Below are 20,726 nucleotides of genomic sequence, written 5' to 3'. Positions count from 1 at the left end.
CGGGCCGGGTGCCATGCACGTTGACACAGTCGCCAGGTGTACGATGTTTCCTCCGACACATTGGTGCGGCTGGCTGCCGGGTTATGCGGGCATTGTGTCAAGAAGCAGTGCAGCTCGGCTGGGTTGTGTTTCGGAGGACGCACGGCTCTCGACCGTACGGTATTTGGTATTGGTATTTTATTAGGATCCCCATTAGCTGTTGCAAAAGCAGGGAGCTACTCTTCCTGGCCTCCACACAAAACATGAAACATAATACTGATGACATAATACAAAATATTATTAGACAAGAACAGCTCAAGGACAGAACTACATACATTTAAAAAAAGGCACACAGAGCCTAAATATCAGTACATACACACAAACTATCTAGGTCAAATAGGGGAGAGGTGTTGCTTTATCTGTTTTTTTTATACCAAGTTTGCTGTTTATTTGAGCAATATGAGATGGGAGTTCCATGCAATAAGGGCTCTATATAATACTGTATGTTTTCTTGAATTTGTTCTGGATTTTGGGAATATGAAAAGACCCCTGGTGGCATGTCTGGTGGGATACATGTGTGTGTGTGTCAGAGCTGTGTGTATGTTGACTATGTAAACAATTTGGGTTGATTTTCAACACATTAATGTTTCTTATAAAAAGAAGTGATGCAGTCAGTCTCTCCTCAACTCTTAGCCATGCATGCATAGTATTAATATTAGCCCTCTGATTACAATGAAGAGCAAAACTTGCCGCTCTGTTCTGGACCAGCTGCAGCTTAACTAGTTATTTCCTTGCAGCAATGGACTACACGAGTGGACAATAATCAAGATTAGACATAACTTGCTTTTTGGAGTGTGGTGTCAAAAAATCAGAGTCTCTTTATTATGGCTAGACCTCTCCCATCTTTGCAACCATTGAATCTATATGTTTTGACCATGACAGTTTACAATCTAAGGTAACGCCAAGTAATTTAGTCTCCTCAACTTGTTTAACAGCCACACCATTCATTACCAGATTCAGCTGAGGTCGAGCACTTAAGGAATGATTTGTCCAAAATACAATGCTCTTAGTTTTAGAGATGTTCAGGACCAGTTTATTACTGGCCACCCATTCAAAAACAGACTGCAACTCTTTAAGGGTTTCAGTGACTTCATTAGCTGTGGTTGCTGATGCGTATATGGTTGAATCATCAGCATACATGGACACACATGATTTGTTTAATGCCAGTGGCAGGTCATTGGTAAAAATAGAAAAAAGTAGAGGTCCTAGAGACCTGCCCTGTGGTACACCACACTTTATTGGAAGTGCCTGTAATGTCAAACATGTAATGAAAACCCATTGAGTTCTATTACATAGATAGCGCTGAATCCACGATATGGCAGAGGTTGAAAAGCCTCAGCACTTACGTTTTTTCAACAACAGTTTATGGTCAATAATATCAAAGGCTGCACTGAAATCTAATAGTACAGCTCCCACAATCTTCGTATCAATTTCTTTCAACCAATCATCAGTCATTTGTGTCAGTGCAGTACATGTTGAGTGCCCTTTTCAATAAGCATGCTGAAAGTCTTTTTAATTTGTTTACAGAGAAATAGCATTGTATTTGGTCAACAAAAAAAATTCCCAACAGTTTGCTAAAAGCTGGCAGGAAGCTTATAGGTCTGCTGTAAAGGCTGCTTTACCATTCTTGGGTAGCGGAATTACTTTGGCTTCCCCCCAGGCCTGAGGACAAAAGCTTTCCTCCAGGCTCAGATTAAAGATATGACAGATAGGAGTGCCAATAGAGTCAGCTACCATCCTCAGTAGCTTTCCATCTAAGTTGTCAATGCCAGGAGGTTTGTCATTATTGATCGATAACAATCATTTTCCCACCTCTCCCACACTACCTTTACAAAATTCAACTTGCACTGCTTTTCTTTCATTATTAGTTTTTGTTATACATGAATATAATTGCTCACTGTTTGTCGTAGGCATTTCATGCCTGAGTTTGCCCACTTTGCCAATGAAATAATCATTAAAATAATTGGCAACATCAAATGGTTTTGTGATGAATAAGCCGTCTGATTCGATGAAAGATGGAGTTGAATGTCTTTCTGCCCATAATTTAATTTAAAGTACTCACGTTTTTTTCCATCATTCTTTATATCATTGATCTTGACTTCATAATAAAGTTTATTCTTCTTTTTGTTGAGTTTAGTCACATCATTTCTCAATTTGCAGTAAGTCAGCCAGTCAGATGTACAGCCAGATTTATGAGCCACTCCTTTTGCCCCATCTCTTACAACCATACAGTTGATCAATTTCTCATCAATCCATAGAGCCTTAACAGTCAGTTTCTTAACAGGTGCGTGTTTATCAATAGTTGCAAGAAGAAATGTCATAAATTCATCAAGTGCAGCACCTCATTAATCACATCAGACCAACAAATATTTATAACATCATCCACAGCGATGGGACGCGAAGACTCTTAACTACCAATTGGATACCATGAAATTGGGGAGAAAAGGGGGTAAATATATATAAATAAAAAAAACGGGAAGACTAGAAAACAAAACTTGAGAAACAGGAAAACACACTGGAACAACCTGACAAGACAAAACTAACTGGCACAGACAACCAGAAAACGCAGGTATAAATATACAGAAGATAATGGGGACAAATTGGAGACACCTGGTGGGGGGTGGAGACAAGCACAAGACAGGTGAAACAGATCAGGGTTTGACAGTATTTGATTTGCCCCAAGCATAACACTTTTTGCAGTATTACTTTAGTGCCTTGTTTCTAACAGGATGCATGTTTTGGAATATTTTTATTCTGTACAGGCTTACTTCTTTTCACTCTGTTAATTAGGTTAGTATTGTGGAGTAACTACAATGTTTTTGACCCATCCTCAGTTTTTTCTGCAACTGTTTGTCACCATTGACCTCATGGTGAAATCCCCGAGCAGTCTCCTTCCTTTCCGACAACTGAGTTAGGAAGGACGCCTGTATCTTTGTAGTGACACCATCCAAAGTGTAATTAATAACTTCACCATACTCATGGATATTCAATGTCCCCCCCATCTACCAAAAGAAGCCCTTCTTTGAGACCCATTGGAAAACCTCCCTTGTCTTTGTGTTTGAATATGCTGGACTGAGAGACCTTCCGGATATCTCTGTACCCCACATATAGAATTGAGGTATTCGTTATCAAATCATGTTAAAGACTATTATTGCACACGGAGTGAGACCATGCAACTTATTATGTGACTTGTTAAGGACATTTTTACTTGTGAACTTATTTAGGCTTGCCATAACAAAGGGTTTGAATACTTATTGACTCAAGTCCTTTCAGCTTTACATTTTGTATTCATTTGAAAATATAAAAAAAAAAACATAATTCTACTTTGACATGAGGTGTGTGTAGGCCAGTGAGAAAAATAATTTCTCGATTGAATCCATTTTAAATTCAGAATGTAACAACAAAATGTGATGCACGTGCAAAGAACGTGTATGAGGGGGCTAGCCTCCTTTTAGCCTGCCTGTGATTGGTCTGAGTCAGCACATAGTCCTGTGTGAAGACAAATGTAGGAGTCAGAATGGGTCACTATTTATTTCATTAAATATCTCGATCTGTAGCAAACTTTTAAATAATTCATTGGGGATCGAACTTGATCATATAAACACATTTTTGTGGCCAAAACGTCCGTCTAAAAATGTTGGAAGGGGGGGGGCCGTTCTCCCAATCGTAATTTACATAGGCTTTCTAGAGCAGACCAGGGCTTTTGACACCGCTTGGTCCAGCAAAGCTGGTGACTTCACACTCCAGACCGGACATTGGGGGCCTGCTGTCAGTGCTTAGTGACGTGGGGTTCTGTCTGAGGCCCTTACATGGGAAAAGACCAGCCAGTTCTCTGAGAATACAGCCAGACTGTCTCAAACCATAACACACGCACATACAACACACACACACACACACACTGTTTTATTACATTATGTAACCATGGGCCTGCTGCAGGCTCAAATCCTGGTAATGTCAGATCTCTCAAATAAAGATGATGGTCTGTAAGGTTTAGCTCTCTGCAGACAGAGACATCGTTCAGTTCACCTCTGGACCAACCAGGTTATTGCTGTAAAATGTAAATGTTCTCAATAGTATACCTGGCTAAATAAAGGTTCAATGAATGACAGTATGGTCTGGTCTTATAACACATGAACAACAACAAGAATCACAAGAAAGTGTGGAACTCATTTTGCCTACTTCAAATGATAAACACAGAGTAATCATTATTATTTTTAAATGGATGTTTTACTGTCACATACACCGTATACGTGCAGTGCAATGTGTTGTTTTACAGGGTCAGCCATAGTAGTACAGTGCCCCTGGAGCAAATTAGGGTTAAGTGCCTTGCTCAAGGGCACATCGACACTCTCCCTTCTCTCCATGGAGACCATGCAGGTAACACACACACACAGAGAAATGCACACGCAGACACAAACCGGGATCAACCCATAGTTCCACTCTATTCCCTCTAGCTAGTCCCTTTGTTCTCTATGAAAGGGTGTGTCCCCTCTCAAAATATATCTCTCTCTTTCATTCTAGAGATATACCCCCCCCCCCTCTCTATCTCATAAAATACACAGTCACGTGCAGGCTCAAAAACATTCACCCCCATTCCCTCAATACCCCCAACTGTCACCCCTTTCTCCTCCCCTCCCCTGCTCTGCTCTCCCTCCCCACTTTCTCTCCCCTTAATTTCATCTCTCCTGTCTTTCTGGCTCTGTGGAGAGCATGTCTGTCTGCTTGTCTGCCTGCCTGTCTGTTTTTGTGACTTTTGATCTCCCAAGGCTGCTCTCTGTCCTCCTGTTGGCTCCCCCTGCTGTTACGAGTTGTAGAACATCCTCCCACTACTTATATGGGCGATATTGGTGTTTTGTTTCTTACTGAAACTTTGCCAGGAAGTAGACTAAACTAAACTACTCATTCCTTATCAGTTATATTGATATGTCCATTTTTAGATAACAGGATTGTTTTGTTTTATTTATTTTCACCAAAGAAAACAAGTGATAGACAACTAGGGCTGACTCCAATTAGTCGATAATAATTAGTTGATAATGACAATAGTTTCTCAATGTATTTGAAAAATCTTTCCAGGTCTCTCCCTTTGATAACCACTAAGCGTGAAAGGAAAAATGTCATGCTCTGATCCAGTGGAAACATAAAATGGCTTCTTATCAGTGCTTATCAGTGCTCGACTTGGACTGAAATAGGTTCCGGTACTCATTTTGGGTGCTGGTACTGTTTATATTTAGATGCAAGAGCTCGAGAATACTTTTGAGCTAATATTCTATAAGAGGAACAGGAACTCAAGCAGTATAATATTTGAGGTGTCGGTACTCGGCTCCGGTGAGCTCCTCCTGAGGGCCCAGATTATTTTGTACAATGTTGCAAGTTCTCTAGCTGCAAACTTTGGGTGCACTCAAATTAATAGTTGAAACCATGTTTAAAGTTTGGCTACACATGGCCTGTCTGCAACAATTTGATTTATACAATATTTATTTTTAATCCAGATCATTTTTACCTGCAGGCTGTAAAAAAAAAAAAAAGTGGCTTTATATAGGCTATTTTTGCATTGTTGGCAATGGCAATAGAAGTTACTTTTTAGGTTTGTATAATTTTCATTTAGATTTGGATCGAATTTTGATTAAGCATATGACACTGATTTTGAGATATGAAGACATTATTATAAGTTAAATGAAACTGTTCCAAAATATTTGCATATGAAAACCATAAGGAATACCCTCTGTAGAAATGGCACCAGAGGAGATGGCTGCTGTTCTACGGTCTCCTAACCAATTGTGCTATTCTGTGTTTTTTTTCTGGATCACCTGTACTCCACACACAGAGACGCGTACAAAGCTCTCCCTCACCCTCCATTTGGTAAATCCGACCACAACTCTATCCTCCTGATTCCTGCCTACAAGCGTAAATGAAAGCAGGAAGCACCAGTGACTCGGTCTATAAAAAAGTGGTCAGATGAAGCAGATGCTAAACTACAGGACTGCTTTGCTTTCACAGCTTGGAACATTTTCCGGGATTCTTCCGATGACATTGAGGAATACACCACATCAGTCACTGGCTTTATCAATAAGTGCATTGAGATGAAGTCAGATGAACTGGTCAGTCTGTGGTCTTATAGATGAGGGGATACAGATGAACTGGTCAGTCTGTGGTCTTATAGATGAGGAGATACAGATGAACTGGTCAGTCTGTGGTCTTATAGATGAGGAGATACAGATGGAGTGTAAAGTATTCAACAAGTCAGATGAACTGGTCAATCTGTGGTCTTATAGATGAGGAGATACAGATGAACTGGTCAGTCTGTGGTCTTATAGATGAGGGGATACAGAGGAACTGGTCAGTATGTAGTCTTATAGATGAGGGGATACAGATTAACTGGTCAGTCTGTGGTCTTATAGATGAGGGGATACAGAGGAACTGGTCAGTCTGTGGTCTTATAGATGAGGAGATACAGATGAACTGGTCAGTCTGTGGTCTTATAGATGAGGGGATACAGAGGAACTGGTCAGTCTGTGGTCTTATAGATGAGGGGATACAGATAGATGGAGTATAAAGTATTCAACAAGTCAGATGAACTGGTCAGTCTGTGGTCTTATAGATGAGGGGATACAGATGAACTGGTCAGTCTGTGGTCTTATAGATGAGGGGATACAGAGGAACTGGTCAGTCTGAGGTCTTATAGATGAGGGGATACAGATGAACTAGTCAGTCTGTGGTCTTATAGATGAGGGGATACAGAGGAACTGGTCAGTCTGTGGTCTTATAGATGAGGGGATACAGAGGAACTGGTCAGTCTGTGGTCTTATAGATAAGGGGATACAGATGAACTGGTCAGTCTGTGGTCTTATAGATGAGGAGATACAGATGAACTGGTCAGTCTGTGGTCTTATAGATGAGGGGATACAGAGGAACTGGTCAGTATGTGGTCTTATAGATGAGGGGATACAGATGAACTGGTCAGTCTGTGGTCTTATCGATGAGGAGATACAGATGAACTGGTCAGTCTGTGGTCTTATAGATGAGGGGATACAGAGGAACTGGTCAGTCTGTGGTCTTATAGATGAGGGGATACAGATGGAGTGTAAAGTATTCAACAAGTCAGATGAACTGGTCAATCTGTGGTCTTATAGATGAGGAGATACAGATGAACTGGTCAGTCTGTGGTCTTATAGATGAGGGGATACAGAGGAACTGGTCAGTCTGTAGTCTTATAGATGAGGGGATACAGATTAACTGGTCAGTCTGTGGTCTTATAGATGAGGGGATAAAGAGGAACTGGTCAGTCTGTAGTCTTATAGATGAGGGGATACAGATTAACTGGTCAGTCTGTGGTCTTATAGATAAGGGGATACAGAGGAACTGGTCAGTCTGTAGTCTTATATATGAGGGGATACAGATAGATGGAGTATAAAGTATTCAACAAGTCAGATGAACTGGTCAGTCTGTGGTCTTATAGATGAGGGGATACAGATGAACTGGTCAGTCTGTGGTCTTATAGATGAGGGGATACAGAGGAACTGGTCAGTCTGTGGTCTTATAGATGAGGGGATACAGATGAACTGGTCAGTCTGTGGTCTTATAGATGAGGAGATACAGATGAACTGGTCAGTCTGTGGTCTTATAGATGAGGGGATACAGAGGAAGAGTCTGTGGTCTTATAGATGATGGGATACAGATACAGTGCCTTGCGAAAGTATTCGGCCCCCTTGAACTTTGCGACCTTTTGCCACATTTCAGGCTTCAAACATAAAGATATAAAACTGTATTTTTTTGTGAAGAATCAACAACAAGTGGGACACAATCATGAAGTGGAACGAGATTTATTGGATATTTCAAACTTTTTTAACAAATCAAAAACTGAAAAATTGAACTGGTCAGTATGTAGTCTTATAGATGAGGGGATACAGATTAACTGGTCAGTCTGTGGTCTTATAGATGAGGGGATACAGAGGAACTGGTCAGTCTGTGGTCTTATAGATGAGGAGATACAGATGAACTGGTCAGTCTGTGGTCTTATAGATGAGGGGATACAGAGGAACTGGTCAGTCTGTGGTCTTATAGATGAGGGGATACAGATAGATGGAGTATAAAGTATTCAACAAGTCAGATGAACTGGTCAGTCTGTGGTCTTATAGATGAGGGGATACAGATGAACTGGTCAGTCTGTGGTCTTATAGATGAGGGGATACAGAGGAACTGGTCAGTCTGTGGTCTTATAGATGAGGGGATACAGATGAACTGGTCAGTCTGTGGTCTTATAGATGAGGGGATACAGAGGAACTGGTCAGTCTGTGGTCTTATAGATGAGGGGATACAGAGGAACTGGTCAGTCTGTGGTCTTATAGATAAGGGGATACAGATGAACTGGTCAGTCTGTGGTCTTATAGATGAGGAGATACAGATGAACTGGTCAGTCTGTGGTCTTATAGATGAGGGGATACAGATAGATGGAGTATAAAGTATTCAACAAGTCAGATGAACTGGTCAGTCTGTGGTCTTATAGATGAGGGGATACAGATGAACTGGTCAGTCTGTGGTCTTATAGATGAGGGGATACAGAGGAACTGGTCAGTATGTGGTCTTATAGATGAGGGGATACAGATGAACTGGTCAGTCTGTGGTCTTATCGATGAGGAGATACAGATGAACTGGTCAGTCTGTGGTCTTATAGATGAGGGGATACAGAGGAACTGGTCAGTCTGTGGTCTTATAGATGAGGGGATACAGATGGAGTGTAAAGTATTCAACAAGTCAGATGAACTGGTCAATCTGTGGTCTTATAGATGAGGAGATACAGATGAACTGGTCAGTCTGTGGTCTTATAGATGAGGGGATACAGAGGAACTGGTCAGTCTGTAGTCTTATAGATGAGGGGATACAGATTAACTGGTCAGTCTGTGGTCTTATAGATGAGGGGATAAAGAGGAACTGGCCAGTCTGTAGTCTTATAGATGAGGGGATACAGATTAACTGGTCAGTCTGTGGTCTTATAGATAAGGGGATACAGAGGAACTGGTCAGTCTGTAGTCTTATATATGAGGGGATACAGATAGATGGAGTATAAAGTATTCAACAAGTCAGATGAACTGGTCAGTCTGTGGTCTTATAGATGAGGGGATACAGATGAACTGGTCAGTCTGTGGTCTTATAGACGAGGGGATACAGAAGAACTGGTCAGTCTGTGGTCTTATAGATGAGGGGATACAGATGAACTGGTCAGTCTGTGGTCTTATAGATGAGGAGATACAGATGAACTGGTCAGTCTGTGGTCTTATAGATGAGGGGATACAGAGGAACTGGTCAGTCTGTGGTCTTATAGATGAGGGGATACAGATTAACTGGTCAGTCTGTGGTCTTATAGATGAGGAGATACAGAGGAACTGGTCAGTCTGTGGTCTTATAGATGAGGGGATACAGAGTAACTGGTCAGTCTGTGGTCTTATAGATGAGGGGATACAGATGAACTGGTCAGTCTGATGTCTTATAGATGAGGGGATACAGAGGAACTGGTCAGTCTGTAGTCTTATAGACGAGGGGATACAGATAGATGGAGTGTAAAGTATTCAACAAGTCAGATGAACTGGTCAATCTGTGGTTTTATAGATGAGGGGATACAGATGAACTGATCAGTCTGTGGTCTTACAGATGAGGGGATACAGAGGAACTGGTCAGTCTGTAGTCTTATAGATGAGGGGATACAGATAGATGGAGTATAAAGTATTCAACCAGTCGGATGAACTGGTCAGTCTGTGGTCTTATAGATGAGGAGATACAGAGGAACTGGTCAGTCTGTGGTCTAATAGATGATGGGATACAGATACAGTGCCTTGCGAAAGTATTCGGCCCCCTTGAACTTTGCGACCTTTTGCCACATTTCAGGCTTCAAACATAAAGATATAAAACTGTATTTTTTTGTGAAGAATCAACAACAAGTGGGACACAATCATGAAGTGGAACGAGATTTATTGGATATTTCAAACTTTTTTAACAAATCAAAAACTGAAAAATTGGGCGTGCAAAATTATTCAGCCCCCTTAAGTTAATACTTTGTAGCGCCACCTTTTGCTGCGATTACAGCTGTAAGTCGCTTGGGGTATGTCTCTATCAGTTTTGCACATCGAGAGACTGACATTTTTCCCATTCCTCCTTGCAAAACAGCTCGAGCTCAGTGAGGTTGGATGGAGAGCATTTGTGAACAGCAGTTTTCAGTTCTTTCCACAGATTCTCGATTGGATTCAGGTCTGGACATTGACTTGGCCATTCTAACACCTGGATATGTTTATTTTTGAACCATTCCATTGTAGATTTTGCTTTATGTTTTGGATCATTGTCTTGTTGGAAGACAAATCTCCGTCCCAGTCTCAGGTCTTTTGCAGACTCCATCAGGTTTTCTTCCAGAATGGTCCTGTATTTGGCTCCATCCATCTTCCCATCAATTTTAACCATCTTCCCTGTCCCTACTGAAGAAAAGCAGGCCCAAACCATGATGCTGCCACCACCATGTTTGACAGTGGGGATAGGGTGTGTTCAGGGTGATGAGCTGTGTTGCTTTTACGCCAAACATAACGTTTTGCATTGTTGCCAAAAAGTTCAATTTTGGTTTCATCTGACCAGAGCACCTTCTTCCACATGTTTGGTGTGTCTCCCAGGTGGCTTGTGGCAAACTTTAAACTACACTTTTTATGGATATCTTTAAGAAATGGCTTTCTTCTTGCCACTCTTCCATAAAGGCCAGATTTGTGCAATATACGACTGATTGTTGTCCTATGGACAGAGTCTCCCACCTCAGCTGTAGATCTCTGCAGTTCATCCAGAGTGATCATGGGCCTCTTGGCTGCATCTCTGATCAGTCTTCTCCTTGTATGAGCTGAACGTTTAGAGGGACGGCCAGGTCTTGGTAGATTTGCAGTGGTCTGATTCTCCTTCCATTTCAATATTATCGCTTGCACAGTGCTCCTTGGGATGTTTAAAGCTTGGGAAATCTTTTTGTATCCAAATCCGGCTTTAAACTTCTTCACAACAGTATCTCAGACCTGCCTGGTGTGTTCCTTGTTCTTCATGATGCTCTCTGCGCTTTTAACGGACCTCTGAGACTATCACAGTGCAGGTGCATTTATACGGAGACTTGATTACACACAGGTGGATTGTATTTATCATCATTAGTCATTTAGGTCAACATTGGATCATTCAGAGATCCTCACTGAACTTCTGGAGAGAGTTTGCTGCACTGAAAGTAAAGGGGCTGAATAATTTTGCACGCCCAATTTTTCAGTTTTTGATTTGTTAAAAAAGTTTGAAATATCCAATAAATGTTGTTCCACTTCATGATTGTGTCCCACTTGTTGTTGATTCTTCACAAAAAAATACAGTTCTATATCTTTATGTTTGAAGCCTGAAATGTGACAAAAGGTCGCAAAGTTCAAGGGGGCTACTTTCGCAAGGCACTGTAGATGGAGTGTAAAGTATGTCAGTCTGTGGTTCTCACATAAGTTTATGTTGTAATTCATGTTGGCTTCATTAATATCTAACGGGTTAAAAACCATGTTATCAGAGTTGATATCCTTGGCTTCATTAACCTCTTGAATCTAGGGGGCAGTATTTTCATTTTTGGAAAAATAACGTCCCCAAAGTAAACGGCTATTTTGTCAGGACAAGATGCTAGAATATGCATATAATTGACAGCTTAGGATAGAAAAGACTAAAGTTTCCAAAACTGTAAAAATATTATCTGTGAGTATAACAGAACTGATATTGCAGGTGAAAGCCTGAGAAAAATCCAAACAGGAAGGGACTCTTATTTAGAAGGCTCTGCATTCCTATGCACCGCTATTGATCAGTGAATGAGATATCAACCAGATTCCTTTTTCTATGGCTTCCCTAATGTGTCTAGTGTCACAATACATAGTTTCAGGCTTTTATTTTGAAAAATGAGCCTGAACGTCAACATTGCGTCAGTGGTCAGCTGAAGTCTCTCAGAGTGTTTTGTGCGTAAAGGCCAAATGCGGCCATTGTTTCTCTCTATCCTACTAAGAAGCCACCAGTCCCGATATATTATCGAATAGATATTTGAAAAACACGAGGATTGATTATAAACAACGTTTGCCATGTTTCTGTCAATATTATGGAGCTAATTTGGAATATTTTTCGGCGTTGTAGTGCCCGCAATTTCCGGTCGATTTCTCAGGAAAACGTGAAGAACAAACGGAGCTATTTCGCCTACAAAAATAATATTTTTGGAGGAAAAAAGGAACATTTGCCATCTAACTGGGAGTCTCTTGAGTGAAAACATCCGAAGCTCATCCAAGGTAAACGATTTAATTTGATTGCTTTTCTGATTTTCTTGACCAGGTTGCCTGCTGCTAGCTAGTCATCATGCTATGCTAGGCTATCGATAAACTTACACAAATGCTTGTCTTGCTTTGGCTGTAAAGCATTTTTTTTTAATCTGAGATGACAGGGTGATTAACAAAAGGCTAAGCTGTGTTTCAAGATATTTCACTTGTGATTTCATGAATAGGAATATTTTCTAGTAATATTTATGTCCGTTGCGTTATGCTAAGTAGTGTCAGTTGATGATTATGCTTCCGGACCCGGGATGGGTTGTATCAAGATTAATATCTAACGGGTTAGCTTGTTATGGCTGCAATCCCGCTAACTGGATCGATATGACAACTACCAGTGAAAATAGAGGGCGCCAAATTCAAACCACAGAAATCTCATAATTACAATTCCTAAAACATACTTGTTATGTTGAGAAATCCACCGGAAACCTCTGTCTTTTACGCAAGAATCACTCTGAGAGCCCTCAGCTGGTCACTTACGCAATGTAGTCGTTTACGCTCATTCTTCAACATAAAGGCGTGAAACTACGTCAAAATGCTGTAGACACCGTAGGGAATACGTAGAAAAAGGAATCTGGTTGATATCCCTTTCAATGGCCAATAGGGGTGCATAGGAACTCAACAGTTTCAAAATAAGAGGCACTTCCTTATTGGATTTTCCTCAGGGTTTCGCCTGCAATATCAGTTCTGTTATACTCACAGACAATATTTTGACAGTTTTGGAAACTTTAGAATGTTTTCTATCCTAAGCCGTCAATTATATGCATATTCTAGCATCTGGTCCTGAGAAATAGGCAGTTTACTTTGGGAACGTTATTTTTCCAAAAATAAAAACAGTGCCCCCTAGTTTCAAGAGGATATTATTAATCCTCTCTCTATTTCACTCTTTCACTTTTTCTCTGTCTTCCCTTCATCTCCTGTGTCGTGTCTTTACTATCATTAAACTGAAGGCTTTGTTTTTATCAAAGATTCTCTGTAAATAGTTACTCGTTTAAACTGAATAATCATGTAACTGTAATTAACTAGGAAGTTGGGGCACCCAGGAAAGTATTCAGATTACAAAGTTATAATTTCCCAATATAACCTTTCAGATATTTACATATCTGATCAATGAATCAATGGTTAATGAATTATTTACTTTACCTCACGTTAGTCTCATTCCAAACGTCGTAAATTGTTGGTTATCTGCACAAACCCAGTTTTCACTATGAGTCATCCTTACATCAATTGTCTTAAATCATTTATTTATTACTAACTAAGTAATTCACAGAAATGCATAAACAAACAGTAAATATGGTTACATGAAATAATAGAATGTGGACTGACCCGGCATGGCGGCTTGTTTGACAAAAGGGGAGTGGGGGTTTGAACAAGAAGTCACTACAGAGGTAATTATAACAATTAAAATGCTAATCCTTTACACATAAACACTCACTCATTCGGGAACAATTGCAATCAACATATATATTTACGCTCAGTGTGTCGTCTTGATCGCTGGTGAAAAGTCTTTCTTTTGAAGAATTGTCCGTCTCTCTCCTGTCTTGGTTAGAGGGGATAGTTCAAAGTGACATTCGTTATAGAATGGATGTTTCGGCGGTTGTCGTTCTTCGCGTTCAATATTGCCGAATTCCTAGATGCAGACTAGTTAGTAATCAATATCAAAGACTTGTTCTCATTCTGTCGGTATCAATAGTCTAAGAGTTTAACCACATGGTATGGTTAAAAAGATTCAGCAATGTTCTACACCTTTAGCCCTCTCATAATTGAGGTAAGCTTGGTCTGCTGATAATTTCTCAAAGTTGGGTTTTATTCGGAATGGCAGAAGAGGGCTTTTCACAGGATGTCTGACCCTAACTGGGCTCAGGGGCGGTCCCCTGATTTAGTTCAAATCAAAAGGGAATTGTATTTTTCTTCATTAAACAGTCCACAATCATATTACAGAATTATACAAACAGTATCATACTCACTAATTTATCTTATACAACAATTAGATGTAAACCTCATATCTGAGGCTATTATATAAACAGTGTTATGGTAATGTGGCCACACCGTCTCTCTTGAGCTTCCCAAGTTGTGCCAAGCGGACCAGTTCGTAGCTGGATTCTTCGCCGATCTTTTACACTTTCTCTGGAACATGAAATTTGTTCGTACCTCAAGTTCTGTGAGGTGGAAGGATTTCCTTTGTCTCCATGAAAAACTACTCTATAACTGTGTGTCCATGAGGTCTTCTCAGGAATTTACGACCTCTGACCACAGTAGTCTGGTTGTAGAAGCGGGGAAGAGAGCGGGGGATGGTGCTCGCTGTACTCAAAGAGGGCAACATCATGACACCTGCCACTATCTTATTTTGCCCTCTCTTTCTCATCTCTCGCTCTCTCGCTTTCCCCCATCTCTCCTTCTCTCTGTAGGTTGCAGATCGCCCAGGAGGAGCATCGTAGTGTGGAGGTTGAGAAGGTAACGTTGGAGCAACGTCTGAGGGACGAGATCAACGAAGCCAAGCAAGAGGCCCAGAGACTCGGTAAGCTACGGGAGGGAACAGAGAACGAGTGGAGCAGGCAGAAATACGCTGAGGAAGAGCTGGATCAGGTACACACACTGCATACAAACATACAGTACACCTGTACATACACACACCTGTTTATACACATACACCTGTATACTGTACATACACAGCATACACACATTAACACACACACACACAAACTGCATAAACAATGCTTACACACACACACACACACACACAAATAAATATGCCTGTATACAGTGCATTTGGAAAGTATTCAGACCCTGTGACTTTTTCCACATTTTGTTACATTAGACTTTTTCTAAAATTGATTAAATCGTTTTTTTTAATACACAATATACACACAATACCCCATAACGACAAAGCAAAAACAGGTTATTAGAAATGTTTGCAAGTATATTAAAAATAAAAAACTCATATCACATTTACATAAGTATTCAGATGCTTTTCTCAGTACTTTCTTGAAGCGTTCCACCAAATCTATTAATTTTAAAATGTTGATTACTTCTACTTGCCTTTATTATTCACCTGATGAGAAGACATGTTTTTATACACATTTTTACCAACCGCCTTGATTCGATCTTTTGTAGCAAATGTGAAATTGTCTTTTTTACATTGGATAAAAGCAGAGACACAGAGCTACAAAATGGTATATCATAAACTACATTTAAGGAACAATGGGAAAGTAATTCTGCTTTGAAAGTTAATAAACTTGTAACCTAATTTTTGAGAAAATGTTCTTTGAATGCTTTGGTACCTACTGGAGAGCCCTTTGTCTACACCCATTCAGCATCGTTCACACCCTCTTAAGCTTTAGCCCCACCCATCTCTTTAAGGTTTGATCTGAGCATTCTTTCCTAACAACAACAGTCAAGCACCCAAGCTAACTGGCTAATGTCGGCTAGCTTGCTAGCTACTTCCAGACACAAATGAGAGAACAGCTCACTGACCATTTTACTCGCCCTAGCAGATATGGTTAGGCTGTTTTCATGTTATCCAGAGCGTTAGTGACTGCAACTGTGCTGCTGGCAACAATTTATGTTTTTTTTGCCAACGTTTACTGACACCAGCCATATTCAACGGGTGTTGAGCGTTTGTAAATTCGTCCGTTATTTTGCGCTCTGGCACACTCAGACGAGAGTGCCTAAGTACCAGCTACGTCTATCACCAGTTGTCGCAGTGACATTCTATTGAAATGGTTACTTGCATAATGGAGTATTTTGTTAAGGCATGTAGCTAGCTAGCTATGGGGTGTGTTTGTGAATTCAATCTGGAGTGCACTCATAGTGAGCTCAGGGCGTTGGTAAATTCAGAGCGTTTTCAGATTGTCCTTTAATAAATTCAGAGCCCTTCGCTCTCTGAGCATTCAGAGCACACACTGGACACTCTGGCCGAGGAGTTTTGATTTGAGCGTTCTAACCTCACAAAGGCCATCAAGCACCCAAGCTAACTGTCTTACCAGCTACTTCCAGACACAAATGAGAGAACACCCCATTTTACTCCCCCTAGCAGAGCTGGTTAGGCTGTTTTCATGTTATCCAGAGCGTTGGTGACTGTAACTGTGCTGCTGGCGACAGTTTAATTACACTTTTTTTGCCATATTCAACTGGTGTTGAGCGTTCGTAAATTCATCAGTTATTCTGCGCTCTGGCACATTCAGACAAGAGTGCTCTGAAATTGGAGGAGATAGCCAGAAGGACATTACGAACACACCCGAGGTAAACAATTAATCATAATCCCAACTCATGTATCTGCAGGTAGATAACCAACCAGGTTCAATATTAGCTAGCTTACATTACGCTATAACTAGCAAATCAAATGGCTCTCAGATACGAATAATAAGATCATATACATTACATTAGCTTGTGAGCCAGCCAGCTATCATTAGCTAGCTAGCTAACAGTACACATTAACTTGAAATTAAAATGTCTTTCTGTCAAAATTGGAAACGTGTAATATCTGAAAATGCAGCTAGCTAGACTATCTTACCCATAACGTTACATAATGGATGGACGCTTCTCCCTGTCACAGATGCCATGGTTGCCCTTAGTTTGAAGATGTAATCTGGGGACAGGTGTTTTCTCCATCTCCTTAGCTATCAAACTGACCAGCTCAAATAGACACAAGCGTGCTATATGGCAGACCAATCCAAACTCATCTTTTGTCATGTCCAGCCCACCCATTCTCTCAGCCAACAATGGCTAGCGGGAAGGTTGGTTAAACCAACTTAGCTCGTAATTATATTTATTTATTTGTATTTACAGATGGCATACAAGTCTGTTATTAAGGCACACGAAAGTTCACATGTTCCAGTAGGTATTTCCTGCAAAAAATACATTTTGATAAACTTATTTTTATGTTCAAATGGCTCTCCTGTGAAGTAGTGACCCGCGACATATGCCTAGTTTCCTGAATCAAGTCATATATGATGGGGGTTCTGGGTTGCCAATTTTTATTTTTTATTTATTTTTATTTCACCTTTATTTAATCAGGTGGCCAAGTTGAGGTCAAGTTCTCATTTACAATTGCGACCTGGCCAAGATAAAGCAAAGTAGTTCGACACATACAACAACACAGAGTTACACATGGAGTAAAACAAACATACAGTCAATAGTACAGTGGAAAAATAAGTCTATATACGATGTGAGCAAATGAGGTGAGATAAGGGAGGTAAAGGCAAAAAAAAGGCCATGTGCCGAAGTAAATACAATATAGCAAGTAAAACACTGGAATGGTAGATTTGCATTGGAAAAATGTGCAAAGTAGAAATAAAAATAATGGGGTGCAAAGGAGAAAAATAAATAAATTAATTAATATATACAGTAGGGGAAGAGGTAGTTGTTTAGGCTAAATTATAGATGGGCTATGTACAGGTGCAGTAATATGTGAGCTGCTCTGACAGCTGGTGCTGAAAGCTAGTGAGGGAGATAAGTGTTTCCAGTTTCAGAGATTTTTGTAGTTCGTTCCAGTTATTGGCAGCAAAGAACTGGAAGGAGAGGCGGCCAAAGGAAGAATTGGTTTTGGGGTTGACCAGAGAGATATACCTGCTGGAGCGTGTGCTACAGGTGGATGCTGCTATGGTGACCAGCGAGCTGAGATAAGGGGGGACTTTACCTAGCAGGGTCTTGCAGAGGATCTGGAGCCAGTGGGTTTGGTGACGAGTATGAAGTGAGGGCCAGCCAACGGGAGCGTACAGGTCGCAGTGGTGGGTAGTATATGGGCTTTGGTGACAAAACGGATGGCACTGTGATAGACTGCATCCAATTTATTGAGTAGGGTATTGGAGGCTATTTTGTTAATGACATCGCCGAAGTCGAGGATCGGTAGGATGGTCAGTTTTACGAGGGTATGTTTGGCATGTTTTACGAGTGAAGGATGCTTTGTTTTGCGAAATAGGAAGCCAATTCTAGATTTAACTTTGGATTGGAGATGTTTGATGTGAGTCTGGAAGGAGAGTTTACAGTCTAACCAGACACTTAGGTATTTGTAGTTGTCCACATATTCTAAGTCAGAACCGTCCAGAGTAGTGATGCTGGACAGGAGGGCAGGTGAAGGCAGCGATCGGTTGAAGAGCATGCATTTAGTTTTACTTGTATTTAAGAGCAGTTGGAGGCCACGGAAGGAGAGTTGTATGGCATTGAAGCTTGTCTGGAGGGTTGTTAACACAGTGTCCAAAGAAGGGCCAGAAGTATACAGAATGGTATTGTCTCACCAGCAGCAAGAGCGACAACATTGATGTATACAGAGAAGAGAGATGGCCCAAGAATTGAACCCTGTGACACTCCCATAGAGACTGCCAGAGGCCCGGACAACAGGCCCTCCGATTTGACACACTGAACTCTATGAGAGAAGTAGTTGGTGACCCAGGCGAGGCAATCACTTGAGAAACCAAAGCTATCGAGTCTGCCGATGAGGATGTGGTGATTGACAGAGTCGAAAGCCTTGGCCACGTCAATTAATACGGCTGCACAGTATTGTTTCTTATCGATGGCGGTTAAGATATCGTTTAGGACCTTGAGCGTGGCTGAGGTGCACCCATGACCAGCTCTGAAACCAGATTGCATAGCGGAGAAGGTGCAGTGGGATTTGAAATGGTTGGTAATCTGTTTGTTGACTTGGCTTTCGAAGACCTTAGAAAGGCAGGGTAGGATAGATATAGGTCTGTAGCAGTTTGTGTCTAGAGTGTCCCCCGCTTTGAAGAGGGGGATGACCGCAGCTGATTTCCAATTTTTGCGGATCTCAGACAAATCAAATCAAATGTATTTATATAGCCCTTCGTACATCAGCTGATATCTCAAAGTGCTGTACAGAAACCCAGCCTAAAACCCCAAACAGCAAGCAATGCAGGTGTAGAAGCACGGTGGCTAGCAAAAACTCCCTAGAAAGGCCAAAACCTAGGAAGAAACCTAGAGAGGAACCAGGCTATGTGGGGTGGCCAGTCCTCTTCTGGCTGTGCCGGTCGGAGATTATCACGGAACATGGCCAAGATGTTCAAATGTTCATAAATGACCAGCATGGTCAAATAATAATAAGGCAGAACAGTTGAAACTGGAGCAGCAGCACGGCCAGGTGGACTGGGGACAGCAAGGAGTCATCATGTCAGGTAGTCCTGAGGCATGGTCCTAGGGCTCAGGTCCTTCGAGAGAGAGAAAGAAAGAGAGAAATAGAGAATTAGAGTGAGCACACTTAAATTCACACAGGACACCAAATAGGACAGGAGAAGTACTCCAGATAAAACAAACTGACCCTAGCCCCCCGACACATAAACTACTGCAGCATAAATACTGGAGGCTGAGACAGGAGGGGTCAGGAGACACTGTGGCTCCATCCGAGGACACCCACGGACAGGGCCAAACAGGAAGGATATAACCCCACCCACTTTGCCAAAGCACAGCCCCCACACCACTAGAGGGATATCTTCAACCACCAACCAGACAACACGAAAGAGAGGTTGAACAGGCTAGTAATAGGGGTTGCAACAATTCCGGAAGATCATTTTAGAAAGAAAGGGTCCAGATTGTCTAGCCCGGCTGATTTGTAGGGGACCAGATTTTGCAGCTCTTTCAGAACATCAGATGACTGGATTTGGGAGAAGGAGAAATGGGGAATGCTTGGGCGAGTTGCTGTGGGGGGTACAGTGCAGTTGACCGGGGTAAGGGGTAGCCAGTTGGAAAGCATGGCCAGCTGTAGAAAAATGCTTATTGAAATGTTCAATTATAGTGGATTTATCGGTGGTGACAAAGTTTCCTATCAGCTGGGAGGAGGTGTCTCCATGGACTTTACAGCTTGAAAGCCAAGGCTGCTTGAAAAGTGGTCTTCAAATTTGCAAGTTTACAAACCATATGCAACCAATTTGAAGAAGACAATGCTCTCCAATCATTGACTGATCACTCCCAACCCATAGGAATTCCCACTCAGATGACTACTTTTAAATAGTGAAAGCCCTCAATGACAATGTCTATACCAAAATTAGTTATTTACATCTAGAGTCCTATTTATCTCTACGATTGACACTGAAACACATGTTATTTTGGCTGAATAAGGATAGGTAAACTGATCATTTAAACATCTAACAACCTAATAAAATGTTGCATAAGTAAATGTAAAACTATCAATTTTGAGATTCATACAATCAACATTAAAACATTTTTAGAGAACAATAGAGATAATATTTCTCTCAATTAAATTTAAAAATGTTGAAGATCAGGCTAAAAAACTATTATTATTATTTTTTAAATTTGGTATGCAAAAAAATAAAAAATAAATAAAAACAGTGACACTTGGACAGATATTGACACATTCAATACTGTCTTGCACACTCT

General features: G+C 41.0%; 1 protein-coding gene across 10 annotated transcripts in view; it reads left to right on the top strand.

Annotated features, from left to right (window-relative positions):
- Positions 1-20,726, top strand: part of LOC110490120 (stromal interaction molecule 1) — a 103,878-nt gene that overhangs the window by 65,902 nt on the left and 17,250 nt on the right. For all 10 annotated transcript variants that reach the window (XM_090200193.1, XM_090200190.1, XM_021563300.3 and 7 more), the window contains one exon: positions 14,789-14,966. In XM_090200193.1, the coding sequence (XP_090056319.1) occupies positions 14,789-14,966 (178 nt within the window). The remainder of the gene's footprint in view (positions 1-14,788; positions 14,967-20,726) is intronic.

The sequence above is a fragment of the Oncorhynchus mykiss genome, chromosome 15 (assembly GCF_057628025.1).
Source record: "Oncorhynchus mykiss isolate SJ-2025 chromosome 15, ASM5762802v1, whole genome shotgun sequence".
In the NCBI taxonomy this organism is placed as follows: Eukaryota; Metazoa; Chordata; class Actinopteri; order Salmoniformes; family Salmonidae; genus Oncorhynchus; species Oncorhynchus mykiss.
This window is presented reverse-complemented; position numbering and strand designations above follow the sequence as displayed.